The sequence below is a fragment of the Callospermophilus lateralis genome, chromosome 13 (assembly GCF_048772815.1).
Source record: "Callospermophilus lateralis isolate mCalLat2 chromosome 13, mCalLat2.hap1, whole genome shotgun sequence".
Lineage (NCBI taxonomy): Eukaryota > Metazoa > Chordata > Mammalia > Rodentia > Sciuridae > Callospermophilus > Callospermophilus lateralis.
In genome coordinates, this window is record NC_135317.1 from 59,270,115 (window position 1) to 59,297,138 (window position 27,024).

The 27,024-nt window shown below is 40.2% G+C and overlaps 1 protein-coding gene and 1 non-coding gene across 2 annotated transcripts in view; one reads left to right on the top strand and one right to left on the bottom strand.

The window, feature by feature from the left end:
• Positions 1 to 290: 290 nt before the first annotated feature.
• Positions 291 to 27,024, top strand: part of Lbr (lamin B receptor) — a 28,878-nt gene continuing 2,144 nt past the window's right edge. Inside the window, exons 1-13 of the mRNA XM_076831386.1 lie at positions 291 to 402; positions 4,328 to 4,506; positions 6,211 to 6,450; positions 9,889 to 9,972; positions 10,377 to 10,569; positions 11,814 to 12,010; positions 14,139 to 14,193; positions 18,976 to 19,167; positions 19,780 to 19,883; positions 21,291 to 21,416; positions 24,680 to 24,848; positions 26,507 to 26,587; positions 26,684 to 26,806. Of these exons, the coding sequence (XP_076687501.1) occupies positions 4,342 to 4,506; positions 6,211 to 6,450; positions 9,889 to 9,972; positions 10,377 to 10,569; positions 11,814 to 12,010; positions 14,139 to 14,193; positions 18,976 to 19,167; positions 19,780 to 19,883; positions 21,291 to 21,416; positions 24,680 to 24,848; positions 26,507 to 26,587; positions 26,684 to 26,806 (1,729 nt within the window). The 5' untranslated portion in view covers positions 291 to 402; positions 4,328 to 4,341. The remainder of the gene's footprint in view (positions 403 to 4,327; positions 4,507 to 6,210; positions 6,451 to 9,888; positions 9,973 to 10,376; positions 10,570 to 11,813; positions 12,011 to 14,138; positions 14,194 to 18,975; positions 19,168 to 19,779; positions 19,884 to 21,290; positions 21,417 to 24,679; positions 24,849 to 26,506; positions 26,588 to 26,683; positions 26,807 to 27,024) is intronic.
• Trnaa-agc (transfer RNA alanine (anticodon AGC)) lies at positions 7,929 to 8,000 on the bottom strand. Its single transcript has one exon. It is a non-coding gene; the product is annotated as a tRNA-Ala (tRNA).

Genomic DNA, 27,024 nt, shown 5'->3' on the forward strand with positions numbered 1-27,024 from the left:
GGGTGGAGAGTGCTTTGGATCCGTGGGCTGCGCGGGCGCCTGGGCGGCGGAGATAAGGCAGGGTAAACAGGCCTCGAGGCTCACAGGCGCGGACCCGCCCGCGGACCCGCCCCAGACACACACCACCTACCCAGCCTCGCCGCGGGGCGGGGCGAGGAGGACGCGCCACGGCGCGCCGCCAATCGACAGTGCCGGGAGGATTCAAAAGGCCGAGGGGCCAATGTGAGCCCTGGACGGTCTCGCTGGGGGCGGGGGGGGCGGGGCGGGGGAGGCGCGCGGCCGGCTCGGGACTGCGGGGCGCGAGAGCGCGGCCCGGTAGCGTCGCGCGCGTGGAACCGCCTCCGGGTGGGTGCTGGGCGACTCTCCCGGAGCGGTTCGTGTTCCCGCCGGGTCCCGGCGCAGGTGAGTACCCCGACCCGCGCCCCACTTCCAGCTTGTCGCTGCCCGCGGTGCGGCTTCAGAGGGGTAGCGGGGTAAGACCCCCGGCGGACCGGGTTCCTGGGCGCTGGGCCTGGATCGGCAGCCTCGTCCTCCCTTCCTCGCCTCTTGGCTTCCTCCTTGTCTGACGGTCTGACGGTCTATTGGGACGACGGCTGGTTAGGCTGCAGCAGCGCCGGGCCGGGCCGGGCCGGGCCAGACAGCTGGCTGCGGAAATGGTGCTGCGGGTTTTAAATTGCGGACGTTTCCCTCCATGTTGGACGCGCGCTTTGGTGTGACACGGTGTTGGCGGGGAGGGCTGGTGGGACCCTTTGTCCCGCCCCGAAGCGTCCGGCGTCTGGTCCCAGGGAGCGCCTCGAGACAGATAAGCGGGTGCTTGGCGCTCGTGCCCCTCGGGAGGCAGGAATGGCGCGGCGGCCCGGTAGGACCGGGAAGTTGGGTGCAACAAGTTGGCTCTGAGTGGGGCGGGTTGTCACTGGCTTGGACAGTTGTGAACAGGACAATTTGATGACTTAAGGCGAGTTATAGGGCTTCACTTAAAAAACGTTGAATTCTGTCACCCGGACAGTCTGAAAAACAGGCATTTAGGCAGATTGGCATGCTCCTGCTAAAGCACGATCCTGCTTTTTCACATTTTTAAGGCTTTAAAAATGTTCTTTTCATAGTGACAACCGACTTCGCACTTCCAGTGGCTTAAGGGGCACTTAGTAAGCACTTGATTGTAGAGGGTCTTGTTCCAGGATCTTCACCAAAGAGATTAGGAGGTCTGAAGAGGAGTCACAATGCCTGGCCATTTTTGGAGAAGGACAAAGTAGTTAGGCAGGACCACTATGTGAACGACTCAGTGGTTCAGCCTGCAGCCAGTGTGCTCACTCACCTGCTGCGTGAGGCACTGCCCTGGGCAAAGCCAGAGTGGACAGACTTCTTTGGACTCTGCACATTAACGCGTGTATGTCTGTAGTTACACACTGTACAGAGAAGAGCAGTGGGATCCTGGGCATCAAGTCCGGTTTAAGTTTAGTTTTGGCCGTTGTCTGGGGGAGGAAGGGGAAAGAATGAGTAGGAGGGAATAGTGAGTTGCCTTTGCATATTACTTAGGGAAGATTGCATTACTAAAGGGAAGGTGGCATTTCTGTGGCATGGTTTAGCACGGGTGTGCAGCAAAGCCAGGGGTTCCTGTTTGCATTTTACCTACTAAGCCTTCAGTGGGCTCAGGTATTGAAGGAGCGCTAACAAACTTCCTTTGAACTTCTTTTTCTCTGCTGCAGTTAGATTGATTTGGAAAAGTGAAGGAAAGATGACCAGAGACCCTTGTAACACTCATCAGTAGAGAATAGCAGCAGAGAATCCTCATCTTGATAAATAGTGTGTTACTATTTATCAAGACACACTGGAACTGAAATATGTGAGGATTCTAGTGCCAATTGACACTGAAGTTAGCCAGCATCTGGCTTAAAGAGAAAAGCCTGAGGGTGTATCTCTGGTCTTTGAAGATTGAGGACACTGTGTAAGCAATCTTTGCAAATGCATTTGGCTGAAACCCTTGGAGGCCTATCTGTGTATCTTGACTTTGTTAGGTGAGAGCTTAATGACACATATATATATGCATAATGACCCATAGTGTCTTGGATCTTTTGTATCCTATTCTGGTTATTTCACTCTTGCAGGAGATTATATTAAGATATGATTTCATCATAGCACCACATTTGGCATTTGGGTGTGGATCTTGTGCACATTGTGGATGCCCATAATGTTTCTGTCTTTTGGAAATTGATAGAAAAGAAACAATCTCCTAAGGAGCCTGCTGGCTTCTTTTGTTTGTTTTCCCGACCACAAGCGTCAGTTTTCAATTAAGTCTTTTTTTTTATAGTACGGGATGAACCTAGAGCCTTGTGCATGCTAAACACAAGCTCGCCTACTGAGCTACATTCTCAGCCCTGTTAACTCTCTGTTTTGTTTTAAATTAAGCTTAGAGATTCAAAAGATACCCACCAAATGTCCTAATTGAACTAAAAATATATATCTCATTGATAACAGAAAAACCTTTTTGGCATTGACCTATGTTCAGAATTGCACATAGGTCAATTGTTGTTGTTAATATGGTATATACTAGGTACAATGGAAAAATGCCAATGAATGAAATTTTCAAAAGGGGCAGAAAGAATCTGTTCAAGTGTCTTTTTAAAATGCAGTCAGGTAGTCCCAAAGTCTTGAAAGTCCTGTTTCAAAAGTTTATAAAGTGTTGCTTGATGCGTACTTGCCCTTTTTCACCTTGGTTGACCAATGTAGGAGAACTACTAATAAAGGAGGTTTGATGGAGTGTGGTGGAGGGGGGCACAGAAGGAAGAAGGGCACATTTCCTTCCTCTTTTTTTTTTTTTTTTTGGTACTTGGAGGCTCTGAGCTCAGTGTTGAAATTGGCAAAGCTGCTGTTATCACCTTCCCTTTTTGTGCCCCTCCTCCTCTGCACAGGTGCCTCCCCCTTCCCAAGTGCCTTTTAGGTGACTCCTCAGCCACAGCTGACTTCATTCCTAAAGCTTCTGGGTTCTTCTCCCCCCTCTAAGCCCAAACCTATTTATTATCTCAGTGATGCTTGCTATCTCAGGTATTAGGAAGAAAGCAGTCTCTTTAATGTGCCAATTGACTGACATCCTCTAATCACCAGATAAGTACTTGCATTTTCTTTCATATACCAATTTAGAGACAGTCTATCTAAACAAGTGAAGCTTGTTAAGTTTTTTCTCACATGATTAACAATGAAGAAATGTACTTGGGAAAGATTTTTTTTTTTCTCCAAAGGGGTAGGTAATGCAACTTTCTGTTGCTGTTACTGTTGGGTAACAGCTCTTGTTAGAAGTCAGTGAAGAATGTATATTTATGTGCTTGGATGATATATTGAGAATTGCTTAGGTGGTGACACGAAGAGGGAGAGAACACATTTCTCTTGCTATCTTCGTTTGGTGGTAGAGATGGGTCAGAAGCACTGGTCTTGTCATTGGAATTGTGAATCTGCTGGTCAGGGGATGGAGAAACATCACTATCTAGGAGATGGAAGCTCCCAACCCTCAAGTGATATTTCAAAAAGAGGGGCAAAAATGGCAATTCTTGAAGGTTGTGGTTTCTTGAAATGTAAATGAGACTTCAAGGATGGTGTTTTGATGTAGTGGGAAAGAATGTTCTCACTGGGATTGATGTCTGCTGTAGTCTGAAGAGAGAGGAACTTGGATGAAGCCCAGGTCCATGCTGGTCTAGGTAGGTGATTGATGTGCAGTTACTTGCGATGCTTTTGGTCTTCAGTTCTAAGATTTGAACTTTATGAAATAAACCCCAAATTTACTCTTCATTGTAGATTTGGAATTATTTTTCCTTCTGTTGAGTAAGGTAATTTATTAAAAATGTAATTAAATGTATTCTTTAAACCTTTGAAAGATAATGCAGACTTACAAATCAGAAAATGTTTCCTTTGTAAGATCATGCCCTAATTTTTGATGACTGTAGGTGGATAGCATTTTGCATAGTAAAACTGTTTGGTGCCTGTTATGTGTTGTCATTATTAATCCTTAGTGTCAGTTACATGTATTACAGTGGTCAAGTCATCCTTTATGTAGTGATTCCAAATGAGATACAATGAAACTGAAAGAACAGCTTCTATGTTGTCCTGCCATTTCACTCACATTTTTGTGCCCTAGGACAAAACAGTTATCTGCAAGCTTCAGCGTTCTCATCTTTAAGGAGTTGTTACACTCTCTCCTTTGGAGGCCTTCTTGGCCCTAAAATCTTGACAAGCTAACAATTCTGGAAAGTTGTATTTTAGTGATCAACCTATGAAAAAAGACAAGTATAAGCATATCTATTGACTCAGTTTTTTTTTTTTCTTTAAAATTGTTTAGACTAATTTTAGAAAATGCCAAGTAGGAAATTTGCCGATGGTGAAGTGGTAAGAGGTCGGTGGCCTGGGAGTTCACTTTATTATGAAGTAGAAATTCTGAGCCATGACGGCAAATCCCAGCTTTACACCGTCAAATACAAAGATGGAACTGAACTTGAATTGAAAGAGAGTGATATCAAGGTAAGAGCTCCTTTGGTTTGCCAGGAAGTGGGAATAATTATAGGTATGGTTTCTAAGTTCAGAGTAGCCTACCTGACTGTTGGGAGGTACGTGATCAAACTCTTGCTTTGGGTCACATATTGTTTTTGGCCCTGGGAATGTATGAATGAGGCACAGGGCCTGGTTTCCAAGAAGCTTTAGGCTCCTGGGGAAGACATCTCTTTACCTAGACCGACTCTGGGTTTGATCCATTCTGAGGCTGGAGTTTTCCATGGGTGGTGTGAGTGTAGAAGGGTAGGGAAGGGCGTGGGTTTAATGGGAGGCCTTCTGAGACTGACACCCAAGCTGTGTGCTAAGAACAAATGTAAAAAAACTCAGGTAATGTGGAGATGGCTTCTGCAGAAAGGGCTGCATACCAAAGGCTTGGCGGGTAGTAGGATTTACATGTGCCCAAGTGCCAGAAGGGTGTGGCATTTGGGGGACAGAAGAGGGGTAGCAGGAGCCAGACTGGAGGAATTTTTAATATTCCATTCCAGGGGTTTGGACTTCATCCTAAACACTGAGGTTGTCATCAGGAAAGTGACATTAATTAGATTTGAAACCGGTCTATGGCTTTTCCACCTATCTAGCGAGGACTCTGGCTTTAAACTAAATGATCTATTGGGTATAAATATATCAGATGCCATAAAACTGGATTATTAGGACTCTAATAAAAAGATTACAAAGTTTTTATTAAAATCCATAGACATGAAATAACTTTGTCAGAATGCTATAAAAATATCTATACATCTAGTCTGTTTTGGTACTTGTTGCAGATCAGTAACAAATAGTTTGGACCAATGGCCTGTGGACCACACTTTGTTGCTCTAGCAAATATTTTAGGCTTAATAGGCCATGCAGTTTCTGTAGCTCCTGGCAGTACGGAAGGAAAAGGAAGTAGCTGTGTCCTAATAACACTTTATTTATGGACACTAAAATTTGAATTTCAGATAATTTTTATATCAGGTAATATTCTTTTTGATTTTGTTTGCAGTCATTTTAAGAGATGTAAAAGCCATTCTTAGAGCTCAAGAGCTACTACACACACCAAAAAAATGAGTGGTTTGTATTTGGCCTAAGGCCTAGCTTGCAGTCCCTTGGACTAGATCCCTAGGAGCAATGGAAGGGTGATTTGGACTAGGTTAGTACAGGGTAAAACTGTGCCAAGTAATCCAAACTTGTATTTTGTCCTCAAGATCTACTTGTGTGTTTTAGTGGGATTAGTTTTTTTGGTTGAATGCAATTTCTTTTGTCTTATCCTAGTTTTAATCAATGTCATTTATAACCTATTTCTACTTATTTATTTATTTGGTGACGCTGGGGATTCAACTCAAGGCCTTGTGCATGTAAGGCAAGGACTCTACCAACTGAGCTCTATCCCTAGCCCTATAACCTGTTTTTGAATATGTTATTGAGAATATATGCAGCTAATTGGGCAAACATTTGCATTTCGTGGAAATACCTTCAAAGAACAGTTAAGGATGAAGAGGCAGCATTTGTCTCATAAGAACTGGATCATTATTGCAGCATGTTTCTTGGTCCCATCCCACTGATTCTCAGATCCTGTGATCTCCCATGGTGGCTTTAGAGTTAGTGGTAGCCTTTAATGGGCTTTGTTGTCCTCTCTGGTTTGACTGTCTCTATTATGATTTGTGGTAAGATTTTTGCTGCCTTCTTCCCCTCTAGCCTTTAACATCCTTTAAGCAAAGGAAAAGTGGCTCAACTTCCAGTTCTCCCTCCAGACGCCGTGGGAGCCGGGGGAGCCGAGGGAGCCGTGGCAGCCGAGGTAGTAGGTCAAGATCACGCTCCAGATCCCCTGGTCGAACACCTAAGAATTCCCGAAGATCCGCCTCTGCTTCCCACCAGCCTGACATTAAGGAAACAAGGAGGGAAATTTTGGAAGTAAAATTGACTCCACTCATATTGGTACTTGTGTTTGTACTTACACATTATGTCATTGGTCCAAAATCTTGTCTCTTCCCTTTATGTAAATATTTACTCAAGTTATTTGCAGTTAATAATATTAAAATATTATTGAGACATCAAATCTAAGGTGATGAGTGTAGAAGGTTATATAGAAAACAAGTGTTTGGCATAGAAAATATGGTTCTTTCAAATATTTAAAAAAGAATGTTGTTAGGTTGTAAGAAGAATTATTTGATATTATGATCTTTATTTATTTAAATTTTTTTTAGCTGTAGATGGACACAACATATCTATCTATCTATTTATTTATTTATGTGGTGCTGAGGATCGAACTCATGGCCTCATGCATGCAAAGCAAGTGCTCTACCACTGAGCCACAACCCTAGCTCACAATATTATGGTCTTTATAAAAGTAATGTTTAAATTTGAAATGAATGTAGTTTTAATACTTTTTTTTTTTTTTTGTACCATGGATTGAACTCATAGGTGCTTACCTACTGAGCTACATCTCCAGCCCTTTTTAAAATTTTTTATTTGAGACAGGGTTTCACTAAATTGCTTAGGGCCTCACTAAGTTGCTTATGGCCTTGCTAAATTGCTGAAGCTGATTTTGAACTTGCAGTCCTCCTGCCTCAGCCTCCTGAGTTGCTGGGATTATAGGTGTGCACCACCATGCTTGGCCAAAACTCAATACACGTTTACTAGTTCAGGTATGAAATGATGAGACAAAACCATGTTATAGAGGCATCTTCTTCCTCTCTCGGCATCATTATATTTGACCACTTTTCCTATTAAGAGATGATCATTTCAATGGAATGACTTTCAGAGTGTGTTTTTGGAAATATCAGGGTGTGTTGAGCCTGCAGACCTTGTACAACGAATATTTTAATTGATAGACCAAGTAGAAAATATTTTAAGAGTTACAGTAAAATTTATCTTATATTCCATTCACTTAATATTACCTCTTTTCTGCATAAGATGCACAGACTTTTAATAATGTTAAAGAACTAGACTATTTCCATACTGCTTTTTAGTCAGATTTTTAAATTTTTAAAATACTAGTAGTAACTCTTTGGTGTTATTTTCTCACAACTTTTTGTTTGTATGGTAAGTATGGATATACCATAAATAATACAGGTGCAATGTAATTTTCAAGGTCAGTTTTCTTTTTTTTTTTTGGAATCAGGGAATTGAACCCAGGGATCCTTAACCACTGAGCCATCTCCCCTGGCTCTTCTTTTTAATACTTTTTTTAAATAACTTTTTTTTAAAAATTTTTTTATGTGGTGCTGAGAATCAAACCCAGTGCCTCACACGTTAGGCAAGCACTCTACCACTGAGCCACAACCCCAGCCCCTTAATACCTTTTTAAAAAATCTTTATGTGGTGCTGAGGATCAAACCCAGAGCCTCATATGTGCTAGACAAGCGCTTTACTACTGAGCTACAACCCCAGCTCCTTTTTTTTTTTTTTTTTTTTGGTGGTGCCTGGGATTGAACCAGGGTCTTGTGCATGCTAGGCAAGCACTCTACCAACTGAGCTACATCCCCAGCCCTCCCTAACCCTTTATATTTTTTATTTTGAGACAGGGTCTCACTAAGTTGTTTAGGGGCTTGCTGAGGCTGGCTTTGAACTTGGGAGCCATTAGGATTATACACATGTGCTACCATGCTTGGCGTTCAGCTTCCTTTTTGATAGTGTTTTCCTTCTATATCTTCACTATTATAAACAAGTATTTTTATATCTGATTACCTCTTTAGGGTAAATTCTTACAAGTGGTACTGTTAGATCAGCTGTTTAGCGCAGATTTTAGGCTTTTAATACTATGCCAGATTGCTTCAAGATAGTTTGTGCCAGTATCAGTAGTATATGAATGACCATTTTTCATATATTTTATATATAATGTATGTATGTTAATGCGACTGTCCCAAGTCCATTCACTATGCCGATTTGCATTTTGCTATTACTAGTGAGTCTGAACATTCTGGATCTTAGTGACTGTCTTACCAGCCTGTTCAATCAGGGTAGGGAACATCCAGATGCTGCACACTATTTATTTTTTAAAAAATATTAATATTTTAGTTTTTTTTAGGTGGACACAATATCTTTATTTTTTATTTTTATGTGGTGTTGAGGATCGAACCCAGGGCCTCACACATGCTAGGCGAGTGTTCTACTGCTGAGCCACAATCCCCGCCCCCCACATTGTTTTCTGTTACACTTTCATTCTTAATATTTAGGGACTTACACTTTTGCTGTGTACTTTTCTAGTCCAGTGACATAAGAGCTACCAGTAGAGCTCACCAGGAGAGCCCTGGTCTACTGTGTGTAGCTCAGCAGTAATTTGCCTCAATGTATCCAGTATTCCATCTCCATGAATCTTTTTGTTTAACTAAGAGAAGTAATTTGCAGTCAACAGAATTCAGAGCTGACTAGTGGTATTAACAGTATTATGTTTGTGGTTACTTTAGATTATATGTTGGATTTTTGAAAAACTGGGAAATTGAGAGTAGCTTTTAAGTGATTTTATATTAATTTGTTAGTGACTTATAAAGGATAAGAGTCACAGATTTCAGCTGCACATTGCCTGAAAAATCTTTTGTAAACTAAATCATATCCCCTGTTCAGTCTGATTTAAAAAAAAATTTTAAGCTGAATTGAGAAAAGGGATGTGTAGAAAGGGGAAATTTAAGGTTAAGTAAATACTATATAGTGTGACACTCAGAAAATAGTTAGTTTGTAATAGTAATAGTCTATGTATACCTACTGTTTCTTAAATTTCCATTATTGGCTATTTTGGGACAATGAATATATTTTTCCTCATTTTTAAAAATATCTTCATTTGTGTTTATTTTTTTATGTGGTACTGAGGACTGAACCCAGGGCCTCACACATGAGAGGGAAGCGCTCTACCACTGAGCCACAACTCCAGCCCCTTTTCTTAAAATATTTTTTAGTTGTAGATGGACATAAGACCTTTATTTTATTTTTTTAATTTTTATGTGGTGCCAGGGATCGAACCCAGTGCCCTCATGCATGCTAGGCAAGCACTGAGCCACAATCCCAGCCCCTTTTTTCCTCATTTTTTTAAACTGACCTACTATGGAACTAATTTTCCAATTTTTCCTTTTATCTGCCCCTCACAACAGATATTAGAGTATCTGACAGTGAAATTATAAGTTACAGTCAAATTACATTTGAAAGGTGAAAGATCTTTGTACAGTTCTATTCCTTAAGGTCCAATCTTTTGAAAATCTTCTAAACAATTTATTTTCCCTCTTCCTTTTTAACAAAAAGAGGCTGAAATTCTCTAGAATTAGAAATAAGCCTTTGACTTGTTTTATTGCTTGGTTTTTCAGCAGTAATTTGTTGGTTACCGTCATGTTTCTTTTAATAAGTCCCAGTTCTTTTGATTAAAATGTTTTATATTCAATGTAGAAGCCATTTGGAAACAGCATCAGCATATACAATGGGGAGCCCGAACACATTGAGAGGAATGATATACCTCGTAAAAACACACAGGTATGAAAATGTTCTCCTTCATACTGGGTAATTTTTTTTTTTTTGTTCAAGTGACATTCCCTCCAGAAGCACATTGGAAATCATAATATTTTATACTCTTGTTCTACAGTTTCTAAAATTAAGAATGAATATATTTTATTTTATTTTTTTAAAATATTTTTTTAGTTTTTGGTGGACACAATATCTTTATTTATTTATTTATTTTTATGTGGTGCTGAGGATTGAACCCAGTGCCTCATGCATGCTAGGCAAGTGCTCTACCACTGAGCCACAACCCCAGCCCCAAGAATGAATATATTTTAACAAATGTATTGAATATAGCTGTATTGTTAAATTAGTTAATGTAGTAGAATTTGTGGTCATTATTCACTATAGATATTTAATGCTTTTAATTTTTTAATTAGGAAAGATTCATTTTGTCACAAGATGGTAGCTATATATCAACAGAATATAGTCTTCGTCCAAGAAGAGAAGAGATCAAATTAAAAGAAATAGATTCTAAGGAAGAAAAAGTTGCTACTAAAGGACCCACATCACCAAGAACCTTTGAAGTGACCACCCGACAGAAGAAGGACTTGGAGTTTGGAGGAGTACCTGGTAGGCATCAGTACTGGGCTTCGGGAGAGCAGCCGGTGGGTGAGTGGTAGTTGCTGTGAGGTGCTCTGGAAAGACTTCTCCCTGAAGAATTCTGCAGGTGGGAGAATGAGCGAGGTGACAGGACTGGGCAAGAGCCTTCCAGAGGACAGCAGGTGCAAAGGCCTGAGCTAGGAGCAGGGGAAAATGTAGTAGAAAGGATGTTGGTGTGGTTGTATTGAAACTTTCAGCAGTCTGTCCATTGATAGGTTTTGAGCAAAGAAATATAGTGCTGTTTCAAAGAAGTGATAAAGGAAGTTTGACCTGAGAGCTATGTATAGGAAAGGTGATGATCGATTAGGGACAGAGAGCTCCTGATACTCAGACCTGAGATGGCAGGGCTTGACTTTGGCAGGAGCAGTGGGCACAAGCCACAGGCATGAAATGGGGTCATGGTTCTACTCTACCTACTAGACAGGTTCAATATGAGGGTCAGAGATTTAAAGTGTGCAGAGCTTTGAGATCATTAAATAGATGGAACCGATGACATTTTATGAGCTAGTAGAAGAAAATACTTCTTAGCTAAATTGTTTAAAATCCTGCATGGTGCAATTGCTTTATATTTTGTAAGTTATAACCCTTGGCCAACTGGTCTCTTAAAGATCGGGTCCAGCCATCACTTAATATCTGTGGGCACATTTCATGAATGTATGAATGTAACAGTATTTTAGTTGTTTCAAATTTAGGGATATAAAGTCTTTTTATTAAGATTAGACTGAATATTTTCAGATGTTCTGATCTTAAGTTTGCTAGTGTTTCATTTCTCTTGCTCTTAGAGTCCCTGGAGGTTAAACATTTTTAGAGCTTGATTTCTGAGGTGGGATTCAGCTTTGTACTCTTCTTGTAACTCTAATGTCAGTGGTTGCTTGCCTATTGGAGGTGACAGGGAGAGATTAGAGTTACTGATGGTATGTTAGGAATTGATTTCAGACCATAAAGAAGCCCAAATGATTTTTTCTTTATGATGGGGTGGGTACTGGGGATCGAACCCAGAGGCACTCTACCACTGAACTACATCCCCAGCCCTATTTCTTTTTTATTTTGAGATAGGGGCTCACTAAATTGCCTGGGCTGTCCTCGAACATTTGGTCCTCCTGCCTCAGCCTCCTGAGTCACTGGGATTTCAGGCATGTGCCATGGTGATTATTAAACTAAATAAATAAACTGGATTGAAATTTGAACCTTTAATGTTCACTAATTATTTGCAGGTGTGACCCTCATCATGCTTGGCCTGCCTGTCTTCCTCTTCCTGTTGCTGTTGATGTGTAAACAGAAAGATCCCAGTCTTCTGAATTTTCCCCCTCCTTTGCCAAATTTGTACGACTTATGGGAAACCAGAGTATGTGGAATCTACCTGCTATGGTTTTTTGTTCAAGCTCTGTTCTCCTTGTTGCCAATTGGGAAGGTAAGTTTTTGCTAGTAAAGCATAATATGGTGAGATTTTTCCATACCTTTCTTTTATGTTTTCTAGACAATTTATACTAGTTTTAAGCTGTTGTTGGACATAGTCACCAAAACTTCCTTAGTTACTCCTGTGCTCTAGAATACTTGCTTATTAAATGGAGCTTTAAAAATCTGATTGAAATTTCCTGTGTAACTTTCCAAACCAAATAAAAAGAATAAGCTATTTTTCAAATTAGCCTGACTCTTGGTGGAGGGAGCTCAGAAAACAGTATTACCCTCAGTACTTGTCATTCCAGGTATGGCTTTTTAATCGTTAGGCAGCTAAGCTCAATGGACTTTTTCACTCTTTTGCTTTTTTAAAAAAATAGGATGAGTTTTTAATTTTTATCCCTTTCAGAAACTCACTGTCAAGAACATTTTATGTTCTTTTCAAACTCATGTAATATCCTTTAAATTTGTTCCCATTGCTAAATGTAACATTCTCTTCTTTCAGTAGAGTACTTGACTTAAATATATTTAAAGGAACATGAGATTCCCTGAGCAATAAATAATTCATTTAAGGATCTTATTCTTAGGGCTCTGCAAGTTTGCCAGCTGTAAACCAAAGGATCAGTTCTGTTAGGGGTGGTGAGTGCCAGTGCTGGGCTAGAGCTGCAGACCGAATGCTGTGGGCTCTCAGCTGTGCCAATGAACCTCGAATAAGACTCTGCAGTCAAACTCAGATTAATTTAGGGAATGGCTAGTTTGAACTAGATGATGATTTATTAAGCAGTTTCAGTGGATAAAATTATGTGTCCATACACACACACACCCTCCCACACACTGACCAGAGTGACTAAAAAGTACGAGAGTGTGTGTGTCTGTGTGTGTGTGTGTTGTGTGTGTGTTTTCACAGGCTAAGGCCTGACAATATTTACTAAACACCTTTAATAGATAAGGATCATTTTGACCTTATCAGGTGGGGTTTGCTAATCCTATGATCTCAGACAGTTTATGTGTTTCTGTTCTTGGATTCCTTTTGATAGCTAATGAGAGGCTACAGGCACATGATATTGTGTTAGCATTTTACATTTTAAGAGAGTCACTACATTTCTGAGTAGTTACTTTGGGAAGTACATTGTGGCTGTCCCTGGGCAAGTGGATGTTTCACTTATCTAGTTCAAGTCCTGTATTTCATGAGTACTTTGACTGTGGGAATCACTGTGCTGCGTGCTGTGAGTAATGCCAGGTAAAAAGATGAGAACGTTCCAGTCCGTGGAGCATGCTCACAGTTGCTTATTAGAGATAAAAGAATCACATGGAATTATTAACTGGATGAGCATATATGTATGTATAACAGACAACTCTTTGACTTATGCAGGCATAATACCAAATAGCACACTGGACATAGTAGACAAATAAGTAGAGCAGAGCCTGATTGCAAGGACCTTGCAAATGTGAGACAATGCAGTTATACTCTGTTTTGTGAGTGGGGCTTAAGCAATTGAAGATTCTTGAGGTAGGAACTCATCAGATGTAAAGGTTTTTTTTTTTTTTTTTTGGTGCTGGGGATTGAACCCAGGACTTTGTGCATGCAAGGCAAGCACTCTACCAACAGAGCTATATCCCCAGCCCCCAGATGTAAAGGTATTTAAGCACATTCAGTCTTGTGGTACATAGGATGGTTTGGGAAGAGTGGCTGTTGGCAGTGTTCTTAGTACACTGAGATGTTGTTAATTCCATTTATATTTAAGATAAATTCCTGAGGGTGGAATTGCTTCATCAAGGACTTGCCATTAAAATTTTTCTGCAACAAATTACTGTATTTTCTTATTAAGAGGTATCTTCTTGGGGCTGGGGATGTGGCTCAAGTGGTAGTGCGCTCGCCTGGCATGCGTGCGGCCCGGGTTCGATCCTCAGCACCACATACAAACAAAGATGTTGTGTTCGCCGATAACTAAACTAAAATAAATATATTAAAAAAAAAAAAAAAGAGGTATCTTCTTTCTAAGGCATAGTGAAATTTAAGAGATATTAGAAGACTACATACTTATATTAGAAGATATATTATTTATATTAGAAGTTTATATCAAAATACATAGGAAAGATGGTAATGTATTTTTTTTAATTAAATTTTTTTTTCTTTTCAGGTTGCAGAAGGAACCCCTCTTGTTGATGGAAGAAGACTCAAGTATAGATTAAATGGTGATTTTTTTTTTTTTTTTAATGACTCAAGTTGACTTGAAAATTTAAGGAGTTGCACTCCTTAAACTGTCACAGTTGATTACACTAATCAATAGACAATTATCTCTCAGTTTTGAAGGACATACAAATAAACTACTTACACCTGTAGCCAATGTATAAAACTTATGTCATGAAAAGTAACAGCCACCTCAGTCGTTCCTGTTACCTAGTTTTCTTATGTTTTTCTTTCCACATTTTGTTATTGGTGCATTATAGTTGTACTTACTTTTTTTTTTTTTTTTTTCTTTTGAGAAAAAGGAAAAAGTTTTATTGCTTTGCTAGCAAAGGAGAAACATAGGGGACTCCTGTCCCAGAGTCTGTGATTCTGCCCATCAGGGAGAAGGGTGGTTTTTTTTTTTTTTTTTTTTTTTTTTTTTTTGGTGCTAGGGATCGAACTCGAGGCCTCTATAACCCCAGCCTCAAGAAGGGTTTTGTTTTAAAGGGGTGGTTCAAAGGCTATATTTTATAGTTGTCTGTCCAGAGGTATAATTCACTTGTTAATTTGGGAGATAGTCATTTCTGTGATCTTCTGAGTTACTTCATTCCTGTGGTGGGTGTTTGCTTAAGGACAGATAACTCTGCCTAGGATGGAGAAGAAAGGTAATCCTGTTTGCCCTGTCATTAGGGAGGGGGAAAAATTAGGGAAGAGGAGGGCAAGAAGGAGAGAAATGTTACAGTGGCAGAGCAGCAAGGGTTATAGTCAAAGCATAAAATGAACCACTGTTACATTTCCCCACTGTCAATTTCTACATTTCTATGGAAAGTGAGCAACAACATCTCCAAGCTGTTTCTTGCTGGAAATGACCTCTATCAGGTGGGGCGTGGACAGTTATTGGTATTTAGTATCAGGGCAGACCCAGAGGTCCATGGTGGCTGTTGGTGGGTAACTAGTCAAGGCATCATATGGCAGGGATCATGGTAAGACAACAGTAAATAAGATAGGAAAAGCATTACTACTACTACTTTTTTTTTTTGTAAACTATTAGCACAAAAGGAATTAGTATTTCAGCCAGACTCTGAAAACCACGAAGACAGTAACTCAATCATGTCAGTGAAAAACAGCTTGAGTTAATCTACAGAGGAGGTTAGGTAGACTTCTATGTCTGAGATCAGGCTCAGATTGACTCAGGACATACCTGTGACTCTAGAATCCTTTGTGATCATCATTATTATTATGCACTGTCACACAAGATCCCTTCCTTTATACTGTCCAGCTTTAATTACTTTTGATAGGGCTGACACAAGTGTACATCTTAAGTTATACTAAAAAAAAATTATCCTTTTAAATGTCCGCGTAGGACTGTGCTTTGGCAGTACTCTGTTGTTACATATTTGTACATGCACACAACATAACAATATACAGTTTAGTTTTCTTAGCAGCATTAGCACTACTTAAAATACTATACTTGTCTAGGGTTTCATCATTTGAAGCACTCCCATGGCCTGAGAGAAGCCCTTTACTGGTGTGGGCATCTTGGCCACTCTGACCCTGGGAGCTGTTCCTGCCCCTGCTCATTTGGTTCCAGCTGCCTGGGTCTGAACTGTCTTTTGAATTTGTGCCTTTGCCTGGAAAACTTTCCCCCAAATGTCTGATAGCTACTTTTTTAAACTTTTGTTACATCTCTGCTCAGAGAAGCCTTTAGGTCCCTTTCTTTCCCTTGCCCTATTTTATTGTTCTCTCTTGGCAGTTTGCCTTCCCACATCAGTGTATTTACCTGTTCTTTGGGGTCCCCACGTTAGAATGTACTTGTGTGGGCTGAGGCTTGATTGTGTTCCCTGTTGCTTTCTTGGTGCCAGTAGATGAGTGGGCACTAGTGGGTGCTCATAGATGTGGGCAGCAAGGCAGGATGACGTGGTCCCACATAGCAGCTTGAGAAATGGGCACATGTTGCCCCCTGTTGGTCTGGGTGCCTCCCGGGGTATAGGAGTATATACTGAGGGGATCAGTCCAACTTGGCCATTTGAAGACTTTGATAAAGTACCATTAACTTGATTTTTATGACGTGTCTATGTTGTAATCTTTTAATGAGTGTTTTACTAGACTAAATGGAGTGTTTTTATTTTCTTGGGAACTATATTACAAATACTCTTCAACTTAAGATGTGGTTATGTTTTCACAAACCCATCTTAAGTTGAAAATAGTGGAAGGAGAAATGCATTTAATACATCAAATCTACCTAACATCCTAACTTAGTTATAGTCCACTGGAGCCTGGCAGTCATTCACCCTGTGATGCGTGGCTGACTGGGAGCTTTGGCTTGCTGGCACACTTTAGCACCAAAGAGAATAGCACCACTAGCCTGGGAAGAGATCCATTTTGGAAATATGGTTTCTACCGAATGTTTTTTGCTTTTGTACCATGTAAGGTGGGAAAATTGTAAGTCGAACCACTTAAGTCAGGAACTGGTCTGTGTATGTATATATTTTTGTGTGTGTGGTACTGGGGATTAAACCCCAGGCCTCTTGCGTGCTGGGCAAGTTCTCTACCACTAAGCTATGATTCCAGCCCTTATCTGTATCTGTTTGAATGTCTTTTTATCCTGTCCATGCTCTTTTCTAACTTGGATATTTTTTGTTTAGTGCTTTATCCAGCATCTAGTCTATCTGAAATCACTTTACTGGGTTCGAAAAGGGAAGCACAGATACTTTAGATGCCTCCTGCCTTTTAATGTCATGAGAAGCATCTATTGTAGCTCAGTGCCAGATGCCAGTGGGTGCTTAAAACTTGTTTGCTGATGCTGGCAGACTTTTTATTTGCTTTCACCAAACTCCTTGCTAATGGAACAAATTTTAGAATCTGTGACACTCCCCTTCTCTTTAATGTGTGTGCCCAGCCAGTGAAGTGGAGTCTGGGGAAAGATGGGTTTACTTTTTGCTATCAGGTCTCAGGATATTAGTGTTCTGTGGGTTTCTTTCTAGGGTACAGTTTATTTCCTTCTAAGTGATGCTGTTTTGCTTTTGTTTCCTTCCCTTAGAGGGGTGTTGCACAGAGACTTAGTTAGTACTTGGACATGGAGTTCTGCTAGTTGCCTGATCCCTTGGGAATGATTGCTCTAAGCTAGAGTAAAATAAAATAAGGGAAAAAGGGAGGAGAATCAGATATCACAAAGAAATAGGAGGAGAATAGGGAGAAAGGGTGGGGAGGAAGAGTAGACTGAAGTAGAGGAGATTATATTTTCATTTATATGTCATTTTAAAAAGATGAACTCAGCTACTGTGTATAACTATAAGCTCTAATAAAAAGGAAAAAACCTTCCTCTTCTGGTTATTCTGGTTGCAGTATTAAGAAATTTCTTTTCATAAGATTTTGCCACTTAAGAAATTTCAAATAATTATTTTTAATCCACATAGCTAGAGAGCAAAAAAAACTGCTTTAATCCACCATTTCTTATCTTAAATTTTATGGGAGTTGAGTGAATATATTTAAAAGTTAAAGTTAAAAATATTCGTGGGAATAAACTAATGAGGACATAAGTAGTAAATAAATTAGAAATGACTTTTTCACTTTATGAAAGCTTTTGACTTTAATTCTAGTATAAATAAGGTCTGCTTCTTTTTTGTGTTTGAATGTTTATCCAATTTGATGACTTAGCTTTCAGGCACTTGGCTTCCATAAGCAAAACTATTTCTCCAGCCAAAAGACAAAATAGTTCACGGTATCTCTCTGTATGGGTCAGTGGCAGCAGGACTAGTTGGAGGAGTCTCAAGGCTGCTTTCTAATCTGGCTGTGTGTGTGAATGTCCCTGCTAGGTCCTCACATCCCAGCTTTACCAGAGGGTTGTTTGATTGCACTCTGAGGGTGGGGTCTTGAATGTCAGTTCTAGATGGTAGAATATGACTAAAACCTTTGGAAGCCGTTATTGACAAGTTAATTCAAGTATAAATACTTATAATTTTACAACAACTAAAATTACCTTACCATTCAGTGATGACATTAGATTTTAAAATGTGTGCATGGCCAAGCTCTGTTAATAGTTAGCCATCTAGGGGTTGGGGATATAGCTCAGTTGGTAGAGTGCTTGCCCTGCATGCACAAGGCCCTAGGTTCATTCTACAGCACCAAAAACAAAAACAAAAACAAAAAAAAACTGATTTTGGGTTGAGAGTTTGTATTAAATGCATTTTGAGATTCTTTTTTTTAAAAAATATTTTTAATTTTTTAGTTGTAGTTGGACACAATACCTTTATTTTATCTGTTTATTTTTATGTGGTGCTGAGAATTGAATCCAGGGCCTTGCACGTGCTAGGCAAGCGCTCTATCACTGAGCCACAACCCCAGCCCTGCATTTTGAGACTCTTAACAGTGAATTTCTGTGAACTTCAGCTTTCCCTTAATTAAAAGCAGATAATGATTGCTTATAATGAAAAAGAATAAGTATGCTAAAATATTTGAAAAATTGTACAAGAATTATGGTATTGAGGATTACACCTCAGATATTGCTTATTTGTAGATTTGTGTCTATTTAGTCAGAATCATGAAAGTAAGACAAGTGACACTGCATTAGCCGGGTGCCAGGGTATGTACCTTTAATCCTAGGTACTCAGACTGAGGTGGGAGGATCTCTTGAGCTCTAGAGTTCCAGACCAGCCTGGGCAACACAATGAGACACTGTCTTCAAACCAAATTAACCAAATAAACCCCAGAACCAAAACCAACACATTGGATTGTTTTATAATGATGTAAATTTTATGTGAGCCCCGGATTAATATAACCCTCCCATCCCATTTTTTTCTCTCTTAAAGGATTCTATGCATTTATCTTGACATCTGCATTCATCGGAACATCTCTCTTCTGGGGTGTTGAGCTTTATTATGTGTACAACCATTTCCTTCAGTTTGCCCTTGCAGCCACTATTTTTTCAGTGATCATGAGTATTTACCTCTACGCTCGCTCTTGGAAAGCACCCAAGGATGAACTGTCTCCTGCCAGCGCTGGTGAGCAGTGGTGAATCATGGGTTAGATGAATGCCAGAGCCCTCTGCAGCCATTTCTAGACTTGAATAGATGACTGCCCCCCCACCCCCACGTTTCCCTTCTAGCTTCATTTTATGGGAAAAGAAGAGAAATATGAAAAAACAAAAAGATGGAAAAAAAGCTAAAGAAAAATGAATTTAGAAGAAGATATTAACTTTTTTCTCTTATACTTTTCTGTTCCTTTAGTTGTTTGATGACAATAAATACTTTTGTAAAAACTTTTTGAGAATCACAATTTATAACATTATTTTGTCTGAAATAATCAATACTTTGGTTGATTCTGACCTAAACTGTTTAAGCGTTTTTAATAAAGTTGCTTGTTTTAAAAAATTGTACATTTAAAGAACTTCTGGTTCCCTCAAAATGGGGGCCTTCAAAGGGTGTAGTCTGTGCCCTTCTGCTGAGGCTGCATCCCCAGCTCCCTGCGTACTGTGGGATCCTCCTACCTTTTACCACCAGAACTTTCCTAGGCTCTTGTAGGCAGCTGAATTGGGACCCCTGGATAATAGGTGGCTATGAGATTTTAGAGCCTTGTTTGGAACACGGTTTGGGTAAAATCTTTTCCATTCTCAGGAAATGCTGTCTATGATTTCTTCATTGGCCGTGAATTAAATCCTCGAATTGGAGCTTTTGATCTCAAATACTTTTGTGAATTGCGTCCCGGATTGATTGGATGGGTATGTCCTTTTTTACTTTTTTAATTTAACAATAGAAATTTTTCTTGCATTTAGAAAGAAATGTAGATAATTTTAAAGTAAGAAGTGGGCACTGTGTTTTTAGGAATAATTATAGCTTTCCATATTCTGTTTATTTAACACAGTGTTTTCTGTAATATTTTCACTTTATTTTTAAAAATTCTTTTTCTAAAAATTTTTGTAGTTGTAGATGGATAGCATTCCTTTATTTTACTTGTTTATTTTAATGTAGTGCTGAGGATCGAACCCAGTGCCTCACCTGTGCTAGGCAAGTGCTCTGCCACTGAGCTACAGCCCCAGCCCCTTTCATTTCATTTTATTTTTTTAATATATTTTTTTTTTAGTTGTAGATGGACACAATATCTTTATTTTGTTTACTTATTTATGTGGTGCTGAGGATTGAACCCAGCGCCATGCATCTACAAGGCAAGCACACCACTGCTGAGCCACAACTCCAGCCCCTCATTTTATTTTTTATTTTTTTAATGTTTATTGTTTAGTTTTTGGCGGAGAGAACATCTTTGTTTGTATGTGGTGCTGAGGATCGAACCCGGGCGCTACTGCTTGAGCCACATCCCCAGCCGCCTCATTTTATTTTTATTGAATCATTTTACCTTTATGTAGGAAAGTGAGAGTGTAGATGAATTAATGTAAGAAAAAATGTATTTTCCTGCTCTTTTTAAAAAAAGCCTATTTTTTTTTTTTTTTTTTTTGGGTACCAGGGATTGAACTTGGGAGCACTTGAACACTGATTCACATCCCCAGCCCTATTTTGTACTTTATTTAGAGACAGGGTCTCACTGAGTTGCAGAGCACCTCCCTGTTGCGGAGGCTGGCTTTGAACTTTTGATCCTCCTGTCTCAGCCTCCAAAGCCACAGGTATTACAGGTGTGCGTGTCTGGCCCTAAGGGGAAAAAAAAAAAAAGCCTAATTTCAAACTTGCAGTAGAGTTATGAAAATAAAGAGGTCTCTTGCTGTCCTCATTCCCCTTCCCATAGTGTTAACATCTGATCTGCCATACTATGGTGATCCGTAACAGCAAGTTAACATTAGTGGTTGCTGAGTCTTTGCTTGTCTCTAGTGAGAGACAGTTTTTTGAAGAATACTAGTTGGTTATTTTATAAGTGTCCCTCTGTTTGGGTTAGTCCAGTATTTTCTCATGATTGGAGTGAGGTTATACATTTTGGCAAGAGCAGCACAGAAGTGACATTATATCCTCAGTGCATTGTGGCCAGGGGTTCCCGGTATTGATACCTCGTCCCCAGTGGAGGTTCGTGGTTAGGGCGGTGTCTGCTGGGCTTCTAGGCTGGAAAGTTCCTTCTTCCTCTGAGTAGTGCTTGGCATCTCTGGGAAGGTCCTTTGAGACTATATTTCCCTCTTTTATTTCAGGTGGTTATTAACTTAGTGATGCTTTTGGCTGAAATGAAAGTACAGAACCGTGCTGCTCCATCCTTGGCCATGATTTTGGTTAACAGTTTCCAGCTCCTGTATGTGGTGGACGCCCTCTGGAACGAGGTAATTAATTTTAGGAGCCCAGGCCTTGGAGTCCGGTGGCTTTGACAGTGGGTGAATGACCTGACCTCTGGGAGTCTTGCTGTCTGCACACAAAGGGGGGGGAATCCAGCCTCCTCCAGCTTGCTGTGAGGTGGTGGGAAGTGCCACTGTGTGAGGGCGTGGAGGTGCTGCACTGAGCAGGGCTGATGCCAGGTTTCTAGGCTTTTGGTCACACATCCATGTGTGTCAGCAAGCGTTTATTTAAAAATAATATTGTAAGTATTTAAAATTGGTAGATAAGAATTGACATCTGTTTTTTTTTTTTTTTGAGTAGTGACTGATTCACATAACTAAAATTTAACTGTTTAATTACTATATCACATGGAAATTGGTAATCATTTAATTAGAATGGTGTTTTTGGATTGTCAAGAGGAAGCTAAAGAAGAAGATTTCTGATTTTATAATCCATCTGGTTAGAGCCTCACTTTCTATTTTGAAACATGAACAAATTTCTCCCATCATAATGGCTCTAACCAGATGGATTTGATGGGGGAAATAATGTTCATGTTTCAAAATAAAAAGTGAGGCTCTAACCAGATGGATTATAAAATCAAGATACATTGAGGAGACCAGCTTTATTTCAAAAGTTGTTTCCAACTTGTGGCCATTCTCATAATTGATAGGCCACTAATGATTTCTGTGGCATGAAGACTGGTAAGTGTTTTGCTGGTCTTCTCTGTCTCAACTGAAAATATTTCTTTTAGAAAGCATTTCTTCCTCAGCCCTATGTTAGATATATTTTTATCATATTTATTCGTATCTTTGCAATCACCTTCTCCATATTACAAGTTTTCTTTCAGTTTTAAAAACAAAATTGGCAGGCCTACATTCTTATGTCCCAAAATAAGTTTTTATGACACTCAGCTGACATTTTGGAGAGAATTCTCCTCTACTTTGGAATCAGCACTTCTCCCCTTCCTTACCCTCTCCTGAAGCTGATCTTTAATTTTGGCTTTCCATGCAGAACCATAAAGAGTGGTTTGAAAGTTTGGTATTCATATTTTGGTAATCCTCTTGTTCATCATTTAAAAAAAAATATTTATTTTTTAGTTGTAGTTGGACACAATACCTTTATTTTATTTATTTTTATGTGGTGCTGAGGATGGAACCCAGGACCTCCCGCGTGCTAGTAGGCAAGTGCAAGTGCTAGTGCTCTACCGCTGAGCTACAACCCCAGCCCCCTTTTCTTTAGGAGGATTAGGACCTCTTTGAAGTTCAACAAACCTCATTTATAAGTAGAGGGATTGATGTTACCCCTGGTTACAGGTTGTTGTTGAACTCCCTCACCCCTTCGCATAGACTCTGCTCAGAGCTTTGTGCGCTATGAAGATGGTGATGGCCTTCGATACTCAAGTCCTTTAGCATGAATTCCAGATCCGCCCCAAATAAAGTGTGCTTTTGAAATTAAAAGAGTAACTCTTGGTATTGCCAGTGCAGGTCTGTCTGCTGTGATGTAGTAGCTCCTGAGGAGCACATAGATTACGTTTCACAAATGATATTTCACTTTTGCTTTATCTCATCTCAGATTTGTTTTTGATTGGTTGTCAGTAATGATTCCTTCTAGTTTCTTCCTTCTTTTTTTGGTTTTGTTTTGTTTTGTGTGTGTGTGGTGCTGGGGATTGAACCCAGGGCTTTGTGAATGTAAGGTAGACAGTCTACCAACTGAGCTGTATGCCCAGCCCCTTCCTTCATGCTTTCTGTCTTGTGGTAGATTTGGAAATCTTTTGCATCTTAAGGCAAAGCTCTTTAAGGCAACATTAACAGAGCCCGGGGGTGGGGGATTGGGCTGGGAGGTTGTTCGCTGTGCATCCTCTTGTCTCAGTTGTCAAGTTTCTCCAGGAAGGGACTTGATTTTATGATTTTCTTCAGCCACAGGTAATTAGCAGATGCTTAATAGCTTTCTTGAAAGGTCAATTGGTATAAATTCCTCTATATGAAACTGCCTCACCTTAAGAAAAACTGAGAATGCCAGTTTAAGTATACACGACAGGAAGAGCCTGTCTTGGGATTGTCCTGAGGCTCCAGGAGGGGTGCCCCTGAGAGTCCTGCTCACCTGGCATTGGGTGCTTAGGCTTTGGTCCTTCTCACTTCCACCCTCTTGGGCCCTGGCTGTTATCCGCATCTGCTTTTGTCTGGTCCCTTTTTAAAAGAATCGCCTTTATCCTGTTTTGTACCAGGAGACCAGATCCAGGTCTTGAGGGTTGATATCTTTTTTCATTCTTTGTAGGGACAAAACAAAGCTCTTGAGGTATCACTCTTTTCTTTTAAAACTAGAACTCAGATCCTTCAATAGAGCTTGTACTAGCTAATCTTTCTACATCAGGAGCATACACTGAAGTTTAGAGGTCTCCTTCGCCAGGCTGGGTAAGTTTGATATTGGAGGTGTCTGGATTGCGTGGGTCCAGATCCTGAGGTGATCTGACTCTTCAATATGCTCATGCTAGACAACCCCCCAGAGAGGATCGCACTTTTGTTAATTTACCAGGAGGGGTGAAGCAGTTGACCATGTTACCAGGTAGCTTATTTCTTCTGTGGAAAATGCATATGAGAAGCCAGATGGGTGGGCTGCTTGGGAGGCTTAGGCAGGAGGATTGCAAACTTGAGATTAACCTTGACAATTTAGTGAGACCTTGTCTTGGAATAAAAAAGGCTTGGGGATGTAGCTCAATGATGGAATGCTTCTGAGTTCAGTCCCTAGTAATGAAGAGGAGTGGGGCGGGGAGGAAGGAAGGAAAGAAAAGCCAGGTGATGATCAGAAATTAGATTGGTGCCCCTGGAATTGAAACAAAGGGAACTGGCAATTTCATTATTCCTTCTTCAGACACATTTTGAACACTTCTCCATGTTGTGCTGGGGTGACAAAGATGAAAACATGGTCCCCACTTTTGGAGGGTTATGGTTCAGTGGAGAGAGACTGGACAAGTAAAGTAGCAGGAGCATCTGAGAAGTGAAGGGAGGAAGGCTGCAGGGGGCAGGGCTGATCTGTGGTTGGAGGAGGGGAAAGTGGGTGGAGGACCCCTTTGGGGTCTGCTGTTACAGGGCTGCGGACTAGGGGTAGAGCACAGCAGAGTGCAGGCCAGGGGAATCATAGCTCCCTGTTTTTTAACAAAATTTTGGTTGGTGTGCCCTCCCAGAGCCCTTCACATTTGACAGTACTAGCACAGTATTTGAATACTTTAAACTTGGAAGCTTTTTCTTTCCTTCCCCTGTCTGTGTCCTTACAGGAAGCCGTGTTGACGACCATGGACATCATCCACGATGGGTTTGGATTTATGTTGGCCTTTGGAGATTTGGTGTGGGTTCCGTTTATCTATAGCTTCCAAGCCTTTTACTTAGTCACTCACCCTCATGAGGTGTCTTGGCCTGTAGCTGCTGGGATTATTGCTCTGAAACGTGAGTATTAAAGCTGAGCTTCTGGGTAACTAGGTGCTGTGGGCCAGGTCTGCTGTGCCCTGGTATCTACCTGTTTGTAACGTGCCATTTTAAATGGTCATGGTTAGCTCAGGTTTGAAGTGATTTGTGATGGATGAGTAATAAAAAGATTCTGCATCTCGTGCAGACAATGGATGCTTCATGTGTCTGTTCTTTAGTAGGTCTCTAAACATAATATTTAAACAAAACATCTTGTTTTAAAATTTAAAAATTTGAATCATGATTTATTTTTTTCTGTTGAGTGCCTACTCTTCTGAGTCGTTATTTTAAAAATGGGAAGATTGGTCTTGCCCTCAGAAAGCTCACAGAGTATTCTCACAGGAGAAAAGACGCATTGTGGCCTGAGGCATGTGGGTGAGCGCCAGTGTGGGGCTTGGAGTTTTAGGTACTGAGGACTAGTGGGAACAGGCTGGGGTTGTAGCTCAGTGACAGAGCTTGCCTAGCGTGTGAGGTACTGGGTTCAATCCTCAGCACCACCCATAAATAAGGAAAATAAAGGTTCATTGCCAGAAAGGTCTATTGCTAGGAAAAAAATAATGGAATGGAGATGGACAGGGAGCATGTCAGCAGGGTGAGTGGTGGGGAGAGGGAAGCGAGTTTGGGAAGTGAGGGGTCCAGTTTAGCTTTGGCTGGAAGCCTGCCGGCCCAGTCATATAATTTCACTTCAGGATGGATTTTCTTTAGTTCTTTGTCATTAAATCATTTATTAAACTCCTCCACCAGAGACTGTGCAAGATAAGCATTGAACTTCATTCATCTATAGCTAGTTTTGCTAGCCTAATCAGTGTCCATTGTAAAAGAAGAAATCTAAGTTGTTGGTAAAAATTAAAATTTAGTTTTGTCTGGCTTGGTGGCACATGCCTATAATCCCAGCAGCTTGGGAGGCTGAAGCAGTAGGATCATATGAGTTCAAAGCCAGCCTCAGTGAGTTAGCAAGGCCCTGTCTCTAAATAAAATATAAAAGGGCAGTGATTAAGCACCCCTGGGTTCAAACCCTGGTACAAAAAAAAAAAAAAAAAATTGGTTTCACCATTGGTTTGGTTATCTGTATCAATTGTGTCTGTGTGTTATTCAAGCAGTATTATATATTTTACAGTTAAGCTAAAAATACGGAATAGACGTATTTCTATTTATTCAGGACTGACAGTACAATAGGTAAGTCAGGGCCTGTTGATGTCAACATTTTGAAATTTAAATAAAGCTACCAACTTGTAGGTTTGCAGTGGGATTCCACATTGATTTGAAGGGGTACTGGTTCTAAGCTGGTGTTTTATTAATAAAGTGTTCATGTTAGATATCAAAACTAACATAGATAGCATGTAATTTTGATTACACCAAACTCTAGCACTGATTTTATTGTCGTGGGCTTTCTTAGATTTTATTTTGTTTGGGGATGTGATTGCATTTTGCCTTTAAAGTATTTAATGAGAGAGATTTCAGAAGAGTTGCTTTTTGACATTCTGGGCTTGAGAGTTTTCAAATTGTTTTTAAAAAAAATCAGAATGTTCTCTGCTTTGAACATTTCCTCAGAGCCCTGAAATAATTTCTGAGAGAAATTACAGACAATTTTATGTATTAGGGTATATCTAAATTAACAAAAAACTATTTTAAAATTACAGTTTGTGGATATGTAATCTTCCGATGTGCAAATTCTCAGAAGAATGAATTCCGGAAAAATCCCACTAATCCAAAGCTTGCTCGTAAGTAGTAGTTTATATTTGTATGATGTATATTAAATGAAGATTTTATGTCTCTTTTTTAGAGATCATTAAAAATGTATTTTTGTTTTTATATAGATTTAAAAACCATTCATACTTCTACGGGAAAAAATCTTCTAGTTTCTGGATGGTGGGGCTTTGTTCGCCACCCCAATTATTTGGGTGATCTCATCATGGCCCTGGCATGGTCCCTGCCTTGTGGTAAGCATTTCAGCCCATTGAAAGATGTGTGTGTGTCTTTAGTTGGGACAGAGTGGGCAGGGGTCAGCGAGAGTCTTCTGCTGACGGTGGTGGGTTGGGATTGCCTCAGCTGAGCTTCTCCGGAGCTGGGTTCTGGTTTTTTGTCTATGCAACAACTTATTTACCCCGCTTCTGTGGGGAATTGGGATTCACAGAGCCTGAAGTTTTACTTTGAACTT